At 47.7% G+C, this 18,379-nt stretch overlaps 1 protein-coding gene across 1 annotated transcript in view; it reads left to right on the plus strand.

Annotated features, from left to right (window-relative positions):
- MORC3 (MORC family CW-type zinc finger 3) overlaps positions 1-18,379 on the plus strand; it is a 100,837-nt gene that overhangs the window by 66,247 nt on the left and 16,211 nt on the right. The window contains exons 7-10 of the mRNA XM_068270462.1: positions 6,477-6,608; positions 13,755-13,874; positions 13,968-14,065; positions 15,863-15,958. Of these exons, the coding sequence (XP_068126563.1) occupies positions 6,477-6,608; positions 13,755-13,874; positions 13,968-14,065; positions 15,863-15,958 (446 nt within the window). The remainder of the gene's footprint in view (positions 1-6,476; positions 6,609-13,754; positions 13,875-13,967; positions 14,066-15,862; positions 15,959-18,379) is intronic.

The following is an 18,379-nucleotide window of genomic DNA, read 5'->3' on the forward strand; positions in this document are numbered from 1 at the left end:
TTTATAGTAATCTGTTTAGACAGGTGTTTCTCATTTCTTTATTACTGATGGTGAAGTGTATTACACATAGGGCAGAGGCAAGAGAGGCTCCAGCCTCAGGGCGCAGTGTATGAGGAGGCACACAACTCACTCCGCTTTCATTCTCCTATTTTGTTTGAAGCAGAGGGAAATAAGAAAAAGGGATACATGGCAGTGACTACTACAAGCCAGATAACTAGAGATTAAAGTGTTGGGGGCCCTGGGGCGCCTCTTAAGCCCACTCTATACCTTACAATTCCATGTGCGATCGATCAAATTCGATTGGATCGATTAAAACTGACATGTCCGATCGGGACTCGATCAATAGTGTGATCGATTTTGGTTAGCTAACAATGCAAAATCGACCACACTATCGATCAAGTCCTGATCGGACATGTCTGATTTAATCGATCTAATCGAATTTCGATGCATGCATGTGGAATTGTAACGTGTGTAGATGGGGCTTTAGTGTAATAGCAATCAGTGTGTGACGGCTGGGGTGGGAGGGATGGAGGGCTGCACTTTGGTGTCTCAGCCTTGGGCGCTGGAGGACCTTGTCCCGCCACTGATTGCGCAGTTTCTCCTAGTTTATCATCTTAGGGCTATGGCTCTCTAGAGCATTTTAGCTGCGCTTTAGAATCACTGGCCATTCCTGAAGTGCTAGGCTAAGGAAAGTAAATGCCTGCAATCCCACAGGCGCGATTGTGAATAAGGAGATCGCAATCGGGAGTCCTGATGCTTTTTTTGGAGTGATTGTGCTCCAATACAAATATTGAGTGCTGCAAAATCGCTTTTGAATTTCAAAAGCGATTTTGTGTGTTTTGAATAAAGTGTTAAATTTCAGATCTGTGCGGCAGCTCCCGGCACGTAGCTCCGCCCCCTCGCACAGATGACATTACGTGCAAGGGGTCGCTGTGACGCTCTGGAAGCCACCATACAGACCCAATATGTGCAGTGACATGCGAAAGTTTGGGCAACCTTGTTAATTGTCATGATTTTCCTGTATAACTCGTTGGTTGTTACAATAAAAAATGTCAGTTAAATATATCATATAGGAGACGCACACAGTGATATTTGAGAAGTGAAATTAAGCTTATTGGATTTACAGAAAGTGCGCAATAATTGTTTAAACAAAATTAGGCAGGTGCATACATTTGGGCACGGTTGTCATTTTATTGATTACAAAACTTTTAGAACTAATTATTGGAACTCAAATTAGCTTGGTAAGCTCAGTGACCCCTGACCTACATACACAGGTGAATCCAAGTATGAGAAAGATTATTTAAGGGGGTCAATTGTACATTTTCTCTGAAGAGTAGCAACATGGGGTTCTCAAAACAAATTTCAAATGACCTGAAGACAAAGATTGTTCACCATCATGGTTTAGGGGAAGGATACAGAAAGCTGTCTGTTTCAGCTGTCTGTTTCCACAGTTAGGAACATATTGAGGAAATGGAAGACCACAGGTTCAAGTTAAGGCTCGAAGTGGCAGACCAAGACCAAAACAGAAGCGACGAATGGTGAGAACAATTAGTTAACCCACAGACCAGCACCAAAGACTCACAACATCATCTTGCTGCAGATTGAGTCACTGCATCGTTCAACCATTCGGCGTACTTTACACAAGGAGATGCTGTAGGCGAGTGTGATGCAGAGGAAGCCTTTTCTCCGCCCACAGAACAAACAGAGCTGCTTGAATAATGCTAAAGCACATTTGGACGAGCCAGCTTCATTTTGGAATAAGGTGCTGTGGACTGATGAAACTAAAATTAAGTTATTTGGGCATAACAAGGGGTGTTATGCATGGAGGAAAAAGAACACAGCATTCCAAGAAAAACCTGCTACCTAGGGTAAAATATGGTGGTAGTTCCATCATACTGTGGGGAAGACAACGACCCTAAACGCTGCTCAAAATCCACTAAGGCATTCATGCAGAGGAAAAAAGTACAACGTTCTGGAATGGCCATCTCAGTCCCCAGACCTGAATATAATTGAAAATCTGTGGTGTGAGTTAGAGAGCTGTCCATGCTCGGAGGCCATCAAACCTGAATGAACTAGAGATGTTTTGTAAAGAGGAATGGTCCAAAATACCTTTAACCAGAATCCAGACTCTCATTGGAACCTACGGGAAGCGTTTAGAGGCTGTAATTTCTGCAAAAGGAGGATCTACTTAATATTGATTTCATTTTTTTTGTGGTGCCCAAATTTATGCACCTGCCTAATTTTATTTAAACAATTATTGCACTCATTCTGTAGATCCAATAAACTTAATTTCACTTCTCAAATATCACTGTGCGAGTCTCCTATCTATATATATATATATATATATAATAGACTAAGTGCCTCAACCTTCAAACAAGAAGAAGAAGTACTTTGCATGAGAAAATTTATGCGTGTTCAAACACCAAGTTTAAGGCCTCTTTTCCACGGACTGTTGAGCTGTGTGCTCAGCAAGCAGTTACCAGGCAGCAGTGAGCAGATACCAGGCAGCAACAAGCAGTTACCAGGCAGCAGCAAGCAGTTATCAGGCAGTAGTGAGCAGTTACCAGGCAGCAACAAGCAGTTACCAGGCAGCAACAAGCAGTTACCAGGCAGCAGCAAGCAGTTACCAGGCAGCAGTGAGCAGATACCAGGCAGCAACAAGCAGTTATCAGGCAGCAGTGAGCAGATACCAGGCAGCAGTGAGCAGTTACCAGGCAGCGGCGAGCAGTTACCAGGCAGCAGTGAGCAGATACCAGGCAGCAGTGAGCAGTTACCAGGCAGCAACAAGCAGTTAACAGGCAGCAACAAGCAGTTAACAGGCAGCAACGAGCAGTTAACAGGCAGCGGCGAGCAGTTACCAGGCAGCGGCGAGCAGTTACCAGGCAGCGGCGAGCAGTTACCAGGCAGCGGCGAGCAGTTACCAGGCAGCGGCGAGCAGTTACCAGGCAGCGGCGAGCAGTTACCAGGCAGCGGCGAGCAGTTACCAGGCAGCGGCGAGCAGTTACCAGGCAGCGGCGAGCAGTTACCAGGCAGCGGCGAGCAGTTACCAGGCAGCGGCGAGCAGTTACCAGGCAGCGGCGAGCAGTTACCAGGCAGCGGCGAGCAGTTACCAGGCAGCGGCGAGCAGTTACCAGGCAGCGGCGAGCAGTTACCAGGCAGCGGCGAGCAGTTACCAGGCAGCGGCGAGCAGTTACCAGGCAGCGGCGAGCAGTTACCAGGCAGCGGCGAGCAGTTACCAGGCAGCGGCGAGCAGTTACCAGGCAGCGGCGAGCAGTTACCAGGCAGCGGCGAGCAGTTACCAGGCAGCGGCGAGCAGTTACCAGGCAGCGGCGAGCAGTTACCAGGCAGCGGCGAGCAGTTACCAGGCAGCGGCGAGCAGTTACCAGGCAGCGGCGAGCAGTTACCAGGCAGCGGCGAGCAGTTGTGAGAGTTTGAGAGCCATTTCACTGCCTATTCACAGTCCATGGAAAAGAGGCCTTACCCTAGCAAGTCTGACATTGCAAATCTGGCCTAATTGGCTATTCATGAGGCAATGCTCATGCAAATGCATGCACAAACCAATACCACAAAGCAGTCACCCTGCTACATGCTACATAAGCACTATCCGGCTTAGTGCACACCAGAGCGGTTCGGCAGCGTTTTGCGATCCACTTGCGGCTGCGGATACGCTTGGGTAATGTATTTCAATGGGCTGGTGCACACCAGAGCGGGAGGCGTTTTGCTGAAACGCATACTCCCGAGGTGAGGCATTTTTTGGATTGCGGAGGCGTTTCTGCCTCCAATGTAAAGTATAGGAAAAACGCAAACCGCTCTGAAAAACGGCAGTTCAAAACGGTTTTGCAGGCGTTTTTGTTACAGAAGCTGTTCAGTAACAGCTTTACTGTAACAATATATGACATCTACTACACCAAAAACGCTTCACAAAACCGCAAAATGCTAGGTGAAATGCTACAGAAAAATAAGAAAAAGCGTTTTAAAATCTGCTAGCATTTTGCGGATCTGCTAGCAGTTTTTGGTGTGCTCCAGGTCTCCAGGAGCGCCACGGGGAGGATTCCCAATGCCCCCTTTTTATACAACTGGGGGGACCGCAGGGTCCCAGGCTCTCTCACTGCCTGGAAACCACAGCGGCACCCCGGAGGGGGAGGCTGGGTGGCGTGGACGACCTCTCCCCCCCCCAAGTGTGGCCAGCGCCGGGAAAAGCCGTCTGCACCCACCTCCCAATATTAAAAACAGGCACTTACCTTAACGTCCATTGCGTTCTGCTACATGCGCATTAATTTGGGGGCACCACATGAGAAAGGAGAGAAGCATGGGTCACCCCGAGCTTTAGAGCTCAGGGCTGGCTCACATACAGCACTCCAGAGGGGGGGGGGGGGGGGGGAAGGACAGGCGCACTCACTCCAGGGTTCACACCACCGGAGCAAGCCATCCACCACCTGCCTCCAAAGGATACAAACTGCACAAAATGCTTTCCATGAGAAAATTAATGTGCATGTAGCAGAACCCAATGGACGTTAAGGTAAGTGGCTGTTTTTAATACTAGGAGGTGGGTGCGGACGGCTCTCCCCAGCGCTGGCCACGCTTGGGGGGGGGGGGGGGGCGGCTGCGCCACCCAGCCTCCCACTCCGGGGTGCCGCTGTGGTTCCCAGGCAGCGAGAGAGCACTTTGCAGTATTGGTTTTTTGACCCTGCATAGTTTGGCATGCGAAAGCAAATGCATATTTGCATGAGCATTGCCTCATGAATAGCCAATTAGGCCAGATTTGGAAAGCCAGACTTGCTAGGGTTAACCACCCTGGCGTTCTATTAAGATCGCCAGGGCAGCTGCGGGAGGGTTTTTTTTTAATAAAAAAAAAACTATTTCATGCAGCCAACTGAAAGTTGGCTGCATGAAAGCCCACTAGAGGGCGCTCCTATCCCATATTTCTGATCGCCTCCGGCGATCCGCAGTAACAAGGAAGGCCGCAATGAGCGGCCTTCCTTGTTTCGTTTTGCTCGTCGCCATGGCGACGAGCGGAGTGACGTCAGCCGCCTCCGATCCAGCCCTCAGCGCTGGCCGGAACTGTTTGTTCCGGCTGCGCAGGGCTCGGGCGGCTGGGGGGACCCTCTTTCGCCGCTGCACGCGGCGGATCGCCGCGCTGCGGCGGCGATCAGGTAGCACACGCGGCTGGCAAAGTGCCGGCTGCGTGTGCTGCTTTTTACGGGGAGCAAATCGGCCCAGCAGGGCCTGAGCGGCAGCCACCGGCGGTAATGGACGAGCTGAGCTCGTCCATACCGCTAAGGTGGTTAAACTTGGTGTTTGAGCACGCAAAATTTTTCTCATGGAAAGCATTTTTTGCAGTTGTATCCTTTGGAGGCAGGTGGTGGATGGCTTGCTCTGGTGGTGTGAGCCCTGGAGTGAGTTGTCTGCGCCTGTCCTCCCCCCACCCCGGAGTGTTGTATGTGAGCCAGCCCTGAGCTCTAAAGCTCGGGGTGACCCATGCTTCACTCCTTTCTCATGTGGTGCCCCCAAGTTAATGTGCATGTTGCAGAACGAGAGCCTGGGACCCCGCAGTCCCCCGGTTGTATGGGGGCATTCGGAATCCTCCCCGTGGCGCTCCTGGATAGTGCTAATGTAGCATGAACTAATACCCGCAGGGCGATCGCTTTGCGGTATTGGTTTTTGGACCCTGCATAGTTTGGCATGCGAAAGCAAATGCATATTTGCATGAGCATTGCCTCATGAATAGCCAATTAGGCTGGATTTGCAAAGCCAGACTTGCTAGGGTTAAACTTGGTGTTTGAGCACGCATACATTTTCTCATGGAAAGCCTACTTCTTCTTGCTTCAAGGTTGAGGCACGTACTCTATTAGATAGATAGATGCGGCGTATGCTACGACGCGGGTTGGCTAGTATATATTTAACTGACATTTTTTATTGTAACAACCGATTTTATATAGGAAAATCATGACTGTTAACAAAGTTGCCCAAACTTTCACATCCCACTGTATGTAAAAACTTAAAGTGGATTTAAACACTTGCACGTGACACAAGGAAAACCGAGAAATGCACCTTGCGTGTTTTTAGAGAAAGAGCCCGTCTAATTCCCCTTCATCTTCAAGTAATCACAAGTATAATTTTGTCTCTAAGCTGTGTAAGCACAGAAATTTGTCAGACACCGCTAATATGTAAACAGAGGATGTTAACCCTTTGTCTTCTTCCATGAAAGCAGGGAGTAGACACACTGCAGGTTTATTGCAGGAGTTCTGTAAGCTGTAACAAAGACATTTTTTTCTTTCAAGTTGTGTATCTTTTAGAGCAGAGAGGAAGTTCTGAGTTCAGGTTTGGTTTGCCTTATCAGAAACGCAGATGTCTATGGCTCCAATATTATTATTATTTATTGCATTTATAAAGTGCCAATATGGGGGGGAGGTATAAATGTATTTAATGTACAAAGTGTAAAATGTAGTTAGTTTTCTTTTCTTCTCTCTCTATAGGCATATTGTAGCATTTTGTACTTGAAACCGAGAATGCAGATCGTTATCCGAGGTGAAAAGGTTCAGACACAGCTCGTTTCCAAAAGCCTCGCCCTTATCGAGAAGGACGTCTACAGACCCAAGTTTTTGGCTGTATCCTCATATTGTATTATTTCACCATCACCTTTGTGTGAGAGAGAACTAAAATGAACCACACCCCGTTGGACAGAAGTCTAACCATATAAACAGTGGCAAAGTTATGTCAAATGAGATAACATCAAGGGTAAATCTTCACTCAAAACTGGCAAAAGTGGACGGGAAGGTCTTCCAAATAGGGGGACCCCTCGTCCACACTCCATAACAAAGAGATCATATGTGTTTTATTAACGGTTATATGTGGAACATAATGATAGAGTTTGAGTACCGGTACCTAGAAGAGAAGAAAAAGGAGACCAAAGAAGAAAAATAATAATAGAAAGATTCCAAACCCGGTCTCGGAAACACTACCCCCTCAAAGACTTGAGATTTTTACACAGATAACATCACTGTGGAAAAAGCAAATAGTGTAATTGTATGAGTAATGAAGAGTAGGAAAACAAATCTATTGTATGTTATTCCAGACTATAATTCCACGTTCATAAAGGTAAGAGCAAAGCTGAGATAGAACACTGCTACTTGTGGTCGCGGGACTCACAATATGAAGTGGTGATGAGGCTAATCGATTCTTACACTATAAATACGGTGATTGTCAGTTAATTTCTGATAATAGTGAAGTGATGTTCACACACAGTTGTAGTCTCATATAGTCCAGGCCGAGGCGAGAGAGGCTCCAGCCTCAGGGCGCAGTGTAGGGAGGGATGCACAACTCGCTTAACCACTTGAGGACCTAGGGCTTTCTACCCCTTAAGGACCGGCCACTTTTTTTCCATTCAGACCACTGCAGCTTTCACGGTTTATTGCTCGCTCATACAACCTACCACCTAAATGAATTTTGGCTCCTTTTCTTGTCACTAATAAAGCTTTCTTTTGGTGCTATTTAATTGCTCCTGCGATTTTTACTTTTTATTATATTCAGCAAAAAAGACATGAATTTTGGCAAAAAAATGATTTTTTTAACTTTCTGTGCTGACAGTTTTCAAATAAAGTAAAATTTCTGTATACATGCAGCGCGAAAAATGTGGACAAACATGTTTTTGATAAAAAAAAAACCCATTCAGCGTATATTTATTGGTTTGGGTAAAAGTTATAGCGTTTACAAACTATGGTGCAAAAAGTGAATTTTCCCATTTTCAAGCATCTATGACTTTTCTGACCCCCTGTCATGTTTCATGAGGGGCTAGAATTCCAGGATAGTATAAATACCCCCCAAATGACCCCATTTTGGAAAGAAGACATCCCAAAGTATTCACTGAGAGGCATAGTGAGTTCATAGAAGATATTATTTTTTGTCACAAGTAAGCGGAAAATGACACTTTGTGAGGAAAAAAAAAAAAAAAAAAAAAGTTTCCATTTCTTCTAACTTGCACCAAAAAAAAATGAAATCTGCCACAGACTCACCATACCCCTCTCTGAATACCTTGAAGGGTCTACTTTCCAAAATGGGGTCATTTGTGGGGTGTGTTTACTGTCCTGGCATTTTGGGGGGTGCTAAATTGTAAGCACCCCTGTAAAGCCTAAAGGTGCTCATTGGACTTTGGACCCCTTAGCGCAGTTAGGCTGCAAAAAAGTGCCACACATGTGGTATTGCCGTACTCAGGAGAAGTAGTGTAATGTGTTTTGGGGTGTATTTTTACACATACCCATGCTGGGTGGGAGAAATATCTCTGTAAATGACAATTTGTTAATTTTTTTTACACACAATTGTCCATTTACAGAGATATTTCTCCCACTCAGCATGGGTATGTGTAAAAATACACCACAAAACACATTATACTACTTCTCCTGAGTACGGCGATACCACATGTGTGGCACTTTTTTGCACCCTAACTGCGCTAAAGGGCCCAAAGTCCAATGAGTACCTTTAGGATTTCACAGGTCATTTTGAGAAATTTCGTTTCAAGACTACTCCTCACGGTTTAGGGCCCCTAAAATGCCAGGGCAGTATAGGAACCCCACAAATGACCCCATTTTAGAAAGAAGACACCCCAAGGTATTCCGTAAGGAGTATGGCGAGTTCATAGAAGATTTTATTTTTTGTCACAAGTTAGCGGAAAATGACACTTTGTGAAAAAACACAATTAAAATCAATTTCCGCTAACTTTTGACAAAAAATAAAATCTTCTATGAACTCACCATACTCCTAACGGAATACCTTGGGGTGTCTTCTTTCTAAAATGGGGTCATTTGTGGGGTTCCTATACTGCCCTGGCATTTTAGGGGCCCTAAACCGTGAGGAGTAGTCTTGAAACGAAATTTCTCAAAATGACCTGTGAAATCCTAAAGGTACTCATTGGACTTTGGGCCCTTTAGCGCAGTTAGGGTGCAAAAAAGTGCCACACATGTGGTATCGCCATACTCGGGAGAAGTAGTACAATGTGTTTTGGGGTGTATTTTTACACATACCCATGCTGGGTGGGAGAAATACCTCTGTAAATGGACAATTGTGTGTAAAAAAATCAAAAGATTGTCATTTACAGAGGTATTTCTCCCACCCAGCATGGGTATGTGTAAAAATACACCCCAAAACACATTGTACTACTTCTCCCGAGTACGGCGATACCACATGTGTGGCACTTTTTTGCACCCTAACTGCACTAAGGGGCCCAAAGTCCAATGAGTACCTTTAGGATTTCACAGGTCATTTTTGTTTCAAGACTACTCCTCACGGTTTAGGGCCCCTAAAATGCCAGGGCAGTATAGGAACCCCACTAATGACCCCATTTTAGAAAGAAGACACCCCAAGGTATTCCGTTAGGAGTATGGTGAGTTCATAGAAGTTTTTATTTTTTTGTCACAAGTTAGCGGAAATTGATTTTAATAGTTTTTTTTCACAAAGTGTCATTTTCCGCTAACTTGTGACAAAAAATAAAATCTTCTATGAACTCACCATACTCCGTACGGAATACCTTTGGGTGTCTTCTTTCTAGAATGGGGTCATTTGTGGGGTTCCTATACTGCCCTGGCATTTTAGGGGCCCTAAACCGTGAGGAGTAGTCTTGAAACCAAATGTCGCAAAATGACCTGTGAAATCCTAAAGGTACTCATTGGACTTTGGGCCCCTTAGCGTACTTAGGGTGTAAAAAAGTGCCACACGTGGTACCGCTGTACTCAGGAGAAGTAGTATAATGCGTTTTGGGGTGTATTTTTACACATACCCATGCTAAGTGGGAGAAATATCTCTGTAAATGACAATTGTTTGATTTTTTTACACACAATTGTCCATTTACATAGAAATTTCTCCCACCCAGCATGGGTATGTGTAAAAATACACCCCAAAACACATTATACTACTTTTCCTGAGTACGGCGGTACCACATGTGTGACACTTTTTTGCAGCCTAGGTGCGCTAAGGGGTCCAACGTCCTATTCACAGGTCATTTTGAAGCATTTGTTTTCTAGACTACTCCTCGCGGTTTAGGGCCCCTAAAATGCCAGGGCAGTATAGGAACCCCACAAGTGACCCCATTTTAGAAAGAAGACACCCCAAGGTATTCCGTTAGGTATATGGCGAGTTCATAGAAGATTTTATTTTTTGTCACAAGTTAGTGAAAAATGACACTTTGTGAAAAAAAAACAATAAAAATTAATTTCCGCTAACTTTTGACAAAAAATAAAATCTTCTATGAACTCGTCATACACCTAACATAATACCTTGGGGTGTCTTTTTTTTCTAAAATGGGGTCACTTGTGGGGTTCCTATACCGCCCTGGCATTTTACAGGCCCAAAACCGTGAGTAGTCTGGAAACCAAATGTCTCAAAATGACTGTTCAGGGGTATAAGCATCTGCAAATTTTGATGACAGGTGGTCTATGAGGGGGCGAATTTTGTGGAACCGGTCATAAGCAGGGTGGCCTTTTAGATGACAGGTTGTATTGGGCCTGATCTGATGGATAGGAGTGCTAGGGGGGTGACAGGAGGTGATTGATGGGTGTCTCAGGGGGTGGTTAGAGGGGAAAATAGATGCAATCCATGCACTGGGGAGGTGATCGGAAGGGGGTCTGAGGGTTTGGCCGAGTGATCAGGAGCCCACACGGGGCAAATTGGGGCCTGATCTGATGGGTAGGTGTGCTAGGGGGTGACAGGAGGTGATTGATGGGTGTCTCAAGGTGTGATTAGAGGGGGGAATAGATGCAAGCAATGCACTGGCGAGGTGATCAGGGCTGGGGTCTGAGGGCATTCTGAGGGTGTGGGCGGGTGATTGAGTGCCCTAGGGGCAGATAGGGGTCTAATCTGATAGGTAGCAGTGACAGGGGGTGATTGATGGGTAATTAGTGGGTGTTTAGGGTAGAGAATAGATGGAAACACTGCGCTTGGGTGGTGATCTGATGTCGGATCTGCGGGCGATCTATTGGTGTGGGTGGGTGATCAGTTTGCCCGCAAGGGGCAGGTTAGGGGCTGATTGATGGGTGGCAGTGACAGCGGGTGATTGATGGGTGGCAGTGACAGGGGGTGATTGATGGGTGGCAGTGACAGGGGGTGATTGATGGGTGGGTGATAGGTGATTGACAGGTAATCAGTGGGTTATTACAGGGGAGAACAGATGTAAATATTGCACTGGCGAATTGATAAGGGGGGGTCTGAGGGCAATCTGAGCGTGTAGGCGGGCGATTGGGTGCCAGCAAGGGGCAGATTAGGGTCTGATCTGCTAGGTAACAGTGACAGGTGGTGATAGGGAGTGATTGATGGGTGATTGATGGGTAATTAGTGGGTGTTTAGAGGAGAGAATAGATGGAAACACTGCGCTTGGGTGGTGATCTGATGTCGGATCTGCGGGCGATCTATTGGTGTGGGTGGGTGATCAGATTGCCCGCAAGGGGCAGGTTAGGGGCTGATTGATGGGTGGCAGTGACAGGGGGTGACGGGGTGATTGATGGGTGATAGGTGATTGGCAGGTGATTGACAGGTGATCAGTGGGTTATTACAGGGAAGGACAGATGTAATTAATGCACTGGCGAATTGATAAGGGGGGGGGGGGTCTGAGGGCAATCTGAGCGTGTGGGCGGGTGATTGGGTGCCCGCAAGGGGCAGATTAGGGTCTGATCTGATAGGTAACAGTGACAGGTGGTGATAGGGGGTGATTGATGGGTGATTGATGGGTAATTAGTGGGTGTTTAGAGAAGATAACAGATGTAAACGATACATTTGGGAGGTAATCTGACGGCGGGTTTGCGGGCGATCTAATGGTGTGGGTGGGTGATCAGATTGCCCGCAAGGGGCAGGTTAGGGGCTGATTGATGGGTGGCAGTGACAGGGGGTGACAGGGGGTGATTGATGGGTGATAGGTGATTGGCAGGTGATTGACAGGTGATCAGTGGGTTATTACAGGGAAGGACAGATGTAATTAATGCACTGGCGAATTGATAGGGGGGGGGGGGGGTCTGAGGGCAATCTGAGCGTGTGGGCGGGTGATTGGGTGCCCGCAAGGGGCAGATTAGGGTCTGATCTGATAGGTAACAGTGACAGGTGGTGATAGGGGGTGATTGATGGGTGATTGATGGGTAATTAGTGGGTGTTTAGAGAAGATAACAGATGTAAACGATACATTTGGGAGGTAATCTGACGGCGGGTTTGCGGGCGATCTAATGGTGTGGGTGGGTGATCAAATTGCCCGCAAGGGGCAGGTTAGGGGCTGATTGATGGGTGGCAGTGACAGGGGGTGATTGATGGGTGATAGGTGATTGGCAGGTGATTGACAGGTGATCAGTGGGTTATTACAGGGAAGAACAAATGTAATTAATGCACTGGTGAATTGATAAGGGGGGGTCAGAGGGCAATCTGAGCGTGTGGGCGGGTGATTGGGTGCCCGCAAGGGGCAGATTAGGGTCTGATCTGATAGGTAAAAGTGACAGGTGGTGATAGGGGGTGATTGATGGGTGATTGATGGGTAATTAGTGGGTGTTTAGAGGAGAGAATAGATGTAAACAATGGATTTGGGAGGTGATCTGATGTCGGATCTGTGGGCGATCAATTGGTGTGGGGGGGTGATCAGATTGCCCGCAAGGGGCAGGTTAGGGGCTGATTGATGGGTGGCAGTGACAGGGGGTGATTGACGGGTGATTGACGGGTGATTGACGGGTGATTGACGGGTGATTGACGGGTGATTGACGGGTGATTGACAGGTGATCAGGGGGATAGATGCATACAGTAAACGGGGGGGTGGTCTGGGGGGGGGGTCTGGGGAGAATCTGAGGGGTGTGGGGTTATCAGGAGGGGGCAGGGAGCAGGGGGGGGGGATAAAAAAAAAATGGCGTTGACAGATAGTGACAGGGAGTGATTGATGGGTGATTAGGGGGGTGATTGGGTGCAAACAGGGGTCTGGGGGGTGGGCAGGGGGGGGGGGGTCTGATGGGTGCTGTGGGCGATCTGGGGCAGGGGGGGGAGAAATCAGTGTGCTTGGGTGCAGACTAGGGTGGCTGCAGCCTGCCCTGGTGGTCCCTCGGACACTGGGACCACCAGGGCAGGAGGCAGCCTGTATAATACGCTTTGTAAACATTACAAAGTGTATTATACACTTTGTATGCGGCGATCGCGGGGTTAACATCCCGCCGGCGCTTCCGTATAGCCGGCGGGATGTTGCGGCGAGCGAGCGGTGACAGGCGCCGGCGGAGGATCGCGTCACGGATGACGCGATCGCTCCGCCCATGCCCTTAAATGGACCGCCGCCTCTGTGGGTGAGGCCGTCCTGAAGGGCTCCACTTCCCCGCCGCCCCTGTGTAGTGGGCGGTCGGGAAGTGGTTAACTATCATTCCTCTATTGTTTGAAGCAGAGAGAAATAAGAAAAGGGGGTAGCCAGATCACTAGAGGTGTGTGTGTGTGTGTGTGTGTGTGTGTGTGTGTCCGTGTCCGTGTCCGCGTCCGTCCCTGGTGCACCACTTAGTCTAATAGCAATCAGTGTGTGACGGGTGGGAGGGATGTAGGGGCGCACTTTGTAGGCTTAGCCTTGGGTGCCGGAGGACCTTGTCCCAGCTCTGCATATAGTGGTGATCATTTAAGATGATCTCTACCTTCTGTAAATAGTTTTGAGGCGAGCCTAATCAGAGGGCGATGGGAGATGTGTTCGGTGGATTTTATAGGAGCCCACAGTTACTAATATTGATGTATTGTCTGCTGTATGACAACAATTTCCTTAACGCCGCCAGCCTAAAACTGTGAAGATCACGTTTGGCTATAACTGCCGGAACAAGGAGCATTACGGAATAATGATGTACCACAAGAACAGGCTCATAAAGGCCTACGTAAGAGTCGGCTGCCAGCTAAAGGTGAGCACTCTTTCTGTGCTTTGTATTTTTGGTGTATAGAAAAACATACATATATGTACTTGTATGGATTTTACACCTATGCTTTCCTTCCAGGCTAACAATATGGGTGTTGGCGTTGTTGGCATCATTGAATGCAACTTTTTAAAACCCACACATAACAAGCAGGATTTTGACTACACGAACGACTACAGGTAAGCATTGGACAGAAGAGAGATGCACATTAGTGTTTGTCGTTTGAAGTAATGTAGTACATCAGGGGTGCCCACGCTTTTTTGGCTCGCGAGCTACTTTTCAACCTGCAGAGACCACAAGATCCACCTGTCCTCGACCCCCCCCCCCCCCCCCCCCCCCCGCCCCCTCGCGGCACACATGAGGAGTCTTCTCTCCCCCTCCCACCCCAAGCCTAACAACTTGCAGCAGAAGAAGCCTTCTCCCCTACATGTCCCGAACCCCCCTATGCAGTTCAGTCCACAATCCTCCTCCTTCAAACATAGCAAATGGCTTCAGAATCCTCCTGAAGCTATTTGCCCACATTGCTCCATTGCTCTCACTTGCCTGGCAGCCTGGAGGGAAGAAGACACTACACACGCAGGCAGCCTGGAGGGGAGGAGACCTGTCTCTTCATTTGCTCCTCTTCCCTGTAGCCGCGCTTCCCCTTTAGCAGCGCCTCTCCCTTCTCACTGATGCTGCTAAGGCAGCAAAATCTGACAGGCGCGGCTGCACAGCTTCAGAATATGACCGGACACAACCAGACGGCCGTGATCTACTCAGCAGGCGGTCGCGATCGACCTATTGGGCACCCAGGTAGTACATGGTTCACATAGGTATAGTAGGACAGCAAGGCATGACTTCCTAAAAGCCCTTTATTCCATCTGGGTAGTCACAGCATTACAAAACTTGTGGGGGTGTAAACCAGGCAGGAATCACTTTTACCTTTCTGCCCGCTCTCTAGTATTAGGCCGCTAGTGTGTGACACGTGACACACAGCTGCCCGGGAATATAGAGACGGGTAGGCCCTGGCGTTGGAGAAAAGGCACAGGAGGCAGATGGGTAAGAGAGTGTGTCCCTACTGCTGTCAGTCAACCCGAAATCAGTGTGAAAACATACTGCTAGAGAGATCTGCAGCAGCCCAGCGCTCTCTCACCTCCCTGGGATCCAGCGCTGCAGTTTTCTCTCCATCCTCCGGGTGGTGCTGTAACCCTATAGTGAGATTGCCAACTGTCGGCATGACAGACGGTGAACTCACTAAGGGGGGGGAGAGGAAGGAGAATGGTGGTCAATGTTGGGATTCCCCCGGAAGGTAAGTTAAAATGCCCGCTGTGCGCATTGCTCTGCAGCAACCTCCCGGCGGCTACCACAAGTTCAGCTGGGGAATACTGCTCCTGGCTTGTTTTTTCCACCCTGAGCTAAACTTGAGATTACTGCTAAGGAGGTTAAAGAGATTCTGAAGCGATTTTTTTTCTTTCTCTTTTTAGACTAGATTCCTCTTCATTAGTAACCAGCTAAGTGTTTTGCCGCATTCCCGCCGCAGAACGAGCATTTATGTCCCCAGAAATGTCCTTATTAGTTTCCATGACCTGCCAGGTCGCAGATTGTGCTACTCGGAAGAGGCAGAGTTGTTTACAGTAGCTCTGCCTCTTCTCCAGTCAGTCGCCTCCTCTCTCCGCCTATTCCCGCCCCTTTTGATAATTATGCCATCCCTCATGCGCCTTGTATACGTGCAACCCTGCTGAGCTACATGCACATATACACATAGGGGCAGGGTGGCGTGCGGCGTTAACACACGAGCCGGGCCGCACAGAAGTTTTGCCCGTGACTCTGATACAGGAAGTAGCAGTTTTATAAACGATCTAGCAGACAAACGGCAGGTATCAGAGCAGCGGTAATAGGCACATTAAGAATAGCATGAATTGCAGTTTTGATAAAAATGTATTTTTTTTTTTAAATGATCCAAAATCGCCTCAAATCCTTTGATTTGCATTGTTCAGGCTCACACTCACAGCATTGGGGGAGAAGCTGAATGATTACTGGAATGAGATGAAGTTGAAGAAGAATTCACTTGAGGTTCCTGTGGAAGATGTTGAGTAAGTAACGGATTTGCTTATGAAGATGATGGGTAACAAAAATGGACATATAATGGCACAACAGTGTGAGCTTTTAAGCGGACACAGACCTTGCATGTATCACTGGAACGTCTGCTATCATGTGACAAGTGGCGGGGCTATGAGAATTCTCACAATTATGTGCCTAGTTAATAATATTTGGGGGCTGTCACTTTCAGGCCAATCCCCTTACTCATTTATAGCCACATTTAGCTGTCACAACCAGTTTCTAGTGCTAGTGACTAGTTGACATCACTGGAAGCTATTGAAATGTCTTTAAAAGAGGCACTGTGGCGGAAAATTGCAAAATTAAAATGTGCTGTAAAAGGAAAAATAAACGCACTCAGACTCTCTTCTTAGTGCCAATGAAACAGTGGAATCTTTATTATACTTGATCAAGGGCTTTTCCCTATATCAGCATACAAAGGCAGCAGTCTAACCACAAACCTCACTAACAAAGAAAAGCAAAAGTCCTTTTCCCTACAGTCCCTTTATACCCCTGTTAATATATTCCTCCTTTTAGGCAGTCTCTTTCTGTCAGTCCAATCATCACTGGTAAGTGGCAGCTTGCACCTCCTGACTGGGTGGGTCCTCTGTGTCTTTCAGGATAACCTTAGAAGAATTCCTTGTAGGATAACTTTTGTTTCCCCTCAGGCTGTGTTTGAGTTAGGTTTCGATTCCTCTGTATGACCTCATAGACAGCCAGCCCTGGGATCTGGTTTAAACTTCACCACTATAGAAAAAGGCACTCCACAGGCTTCAAACTTGCGTTTGTGATTTATTAAGCAAGACACACTACTTGAGGAAGGGTCAGGAGACTCTTATGGCCCATACTCATGTGCAACTTTTTGGCATGTCGCTAGCACACGGGAGCGTGTGCGCGACATGCCGGCGACAGCTCGTCGCCAGGTCCCTCCACATACACACGGCGGAGGGACCTGGCAACTGATGCGGCGGAAGCTGTCGCTGTTGTCCCTCCCCCCGCCGGAAGCGCCGTCTATGTGCAATTATGTTGCTGTCGCTAGTCCGCGTACTCACGCGGACTAGCGACAGTTGCGGCGGAGTTGCGGCGGCGACTGTCGCCAGGCGATTGACCGCGCCAATCGCCTGGTGACATCAGCGACTGGCGACAGTTCGGGGTGCGCGCCCGTGCAACGCCGCATACTCACGGGCGACCTGTCGCCGCACCACGCGCGCGCCGCATGTTGCGGCGACAATTGTAGCCCGTGAGTATGGGCCATTAACATTTAGTGTGTCTTGCTCAATAAATCACAAACGTTTGAAGCCTGTGGAGTGCCCTTTTCTATAGTGGTGGAGTATTCGTTTGGCAGGAGTGGTGGACCTGCAGAGAAAGTGCACCGGCATTTGCTACCTAATCAAGGTTAGCCTAATCTGAGCATCAAGGAGGAGCTAGCTGATCTGGTTTAGGGCTGGTTCAGACGGACGTTTGGAGGCGTTGCGTTTGCTGGCGTCGCGTTCAGCAGCGTTCGTGTGCGTTTGGATGCGGTCGCGTTTTTTCTTCCCCTAGGGAGGCATTAGCCGTCGCGGTTAACCTCCCCTGGAAGCTACATGTAGCTTCCAGGGGCTCCTTGAACGCCAGGGAAAATCGGGACCCAAACGCCGCGTTTGTGTAAACGCGCTTGAAAGCTTGGTACAAACGCTCCCATTCACTTGAATGGGAGCGTTTAACACCAAGCCCTGAACGCTGGCTGTAAACGCTCTGCAAGCGTCCGTCTGAACCAGCCCTTAAACTGCATTCTCAATGGGCTCTCCTTTGTCCTCTGGAAGGTGGAATGTCACTATAAGGATATAAGAGAACTTGGCACAGTAACTGAGCTCCATATTCATATTCATTTGGTTACATTACGATAATTCTTAAAACAATACAATAATCATATTCTTAAAGCATCACTCTAGCACACTAGTTTGATTATATCAGAGCTATTCTTAAAGCAGCATAGGAATATAAAAGGTATACACACAATTACAGAAACTTCATTGATTTTTTCCCACAGTGCAAATATAGACAAATAAGAGGTATAGTTTTTTCCAGAGTGAAATGAGCCATAAATTACTTTTCTCCTATGTTGCTGTCACTTACAGTAAGTAGTAGAAATCTGACAGAAGCGACAGGTTTTGGACTAGTCCATCTCTTCATAGGGGATTCTCAGCAAAGCTTTTATTCTTTATAAAGATATTCCCTAAAAAAGATTTAAACAATGATGCTGTCCAGCTTCCCTGCTCGCTACAGTTTTTTGGCAGTTGGACGGAGCAACTGCCGTTCACTAAGTGCTTTTGAAAATAAATAAATCCCTGAGGTTCCCCTATTAACAGATGGACTAGTCCAAAACCTGTCGGTTTTGTCAGATGTCTACTACCTACTGTAAGTGACAGCAACATAGG

The sequence above is a fragment of the Hyperolius riggenbachi genome, chromosome 2, assembly GCF_040937935.1.
Source record: "Hyperolius riggenbachi isolate aHypRig1 chromosome 2, aHypRig1.pri, whole genome shotgun sequence".
Lineage (NCBI taxonomy): Eukaryota > Metazoa > Chordata > Amphibia > Anura > Hyperoliidae > Hyperolius > Hyperolius riggenbachi.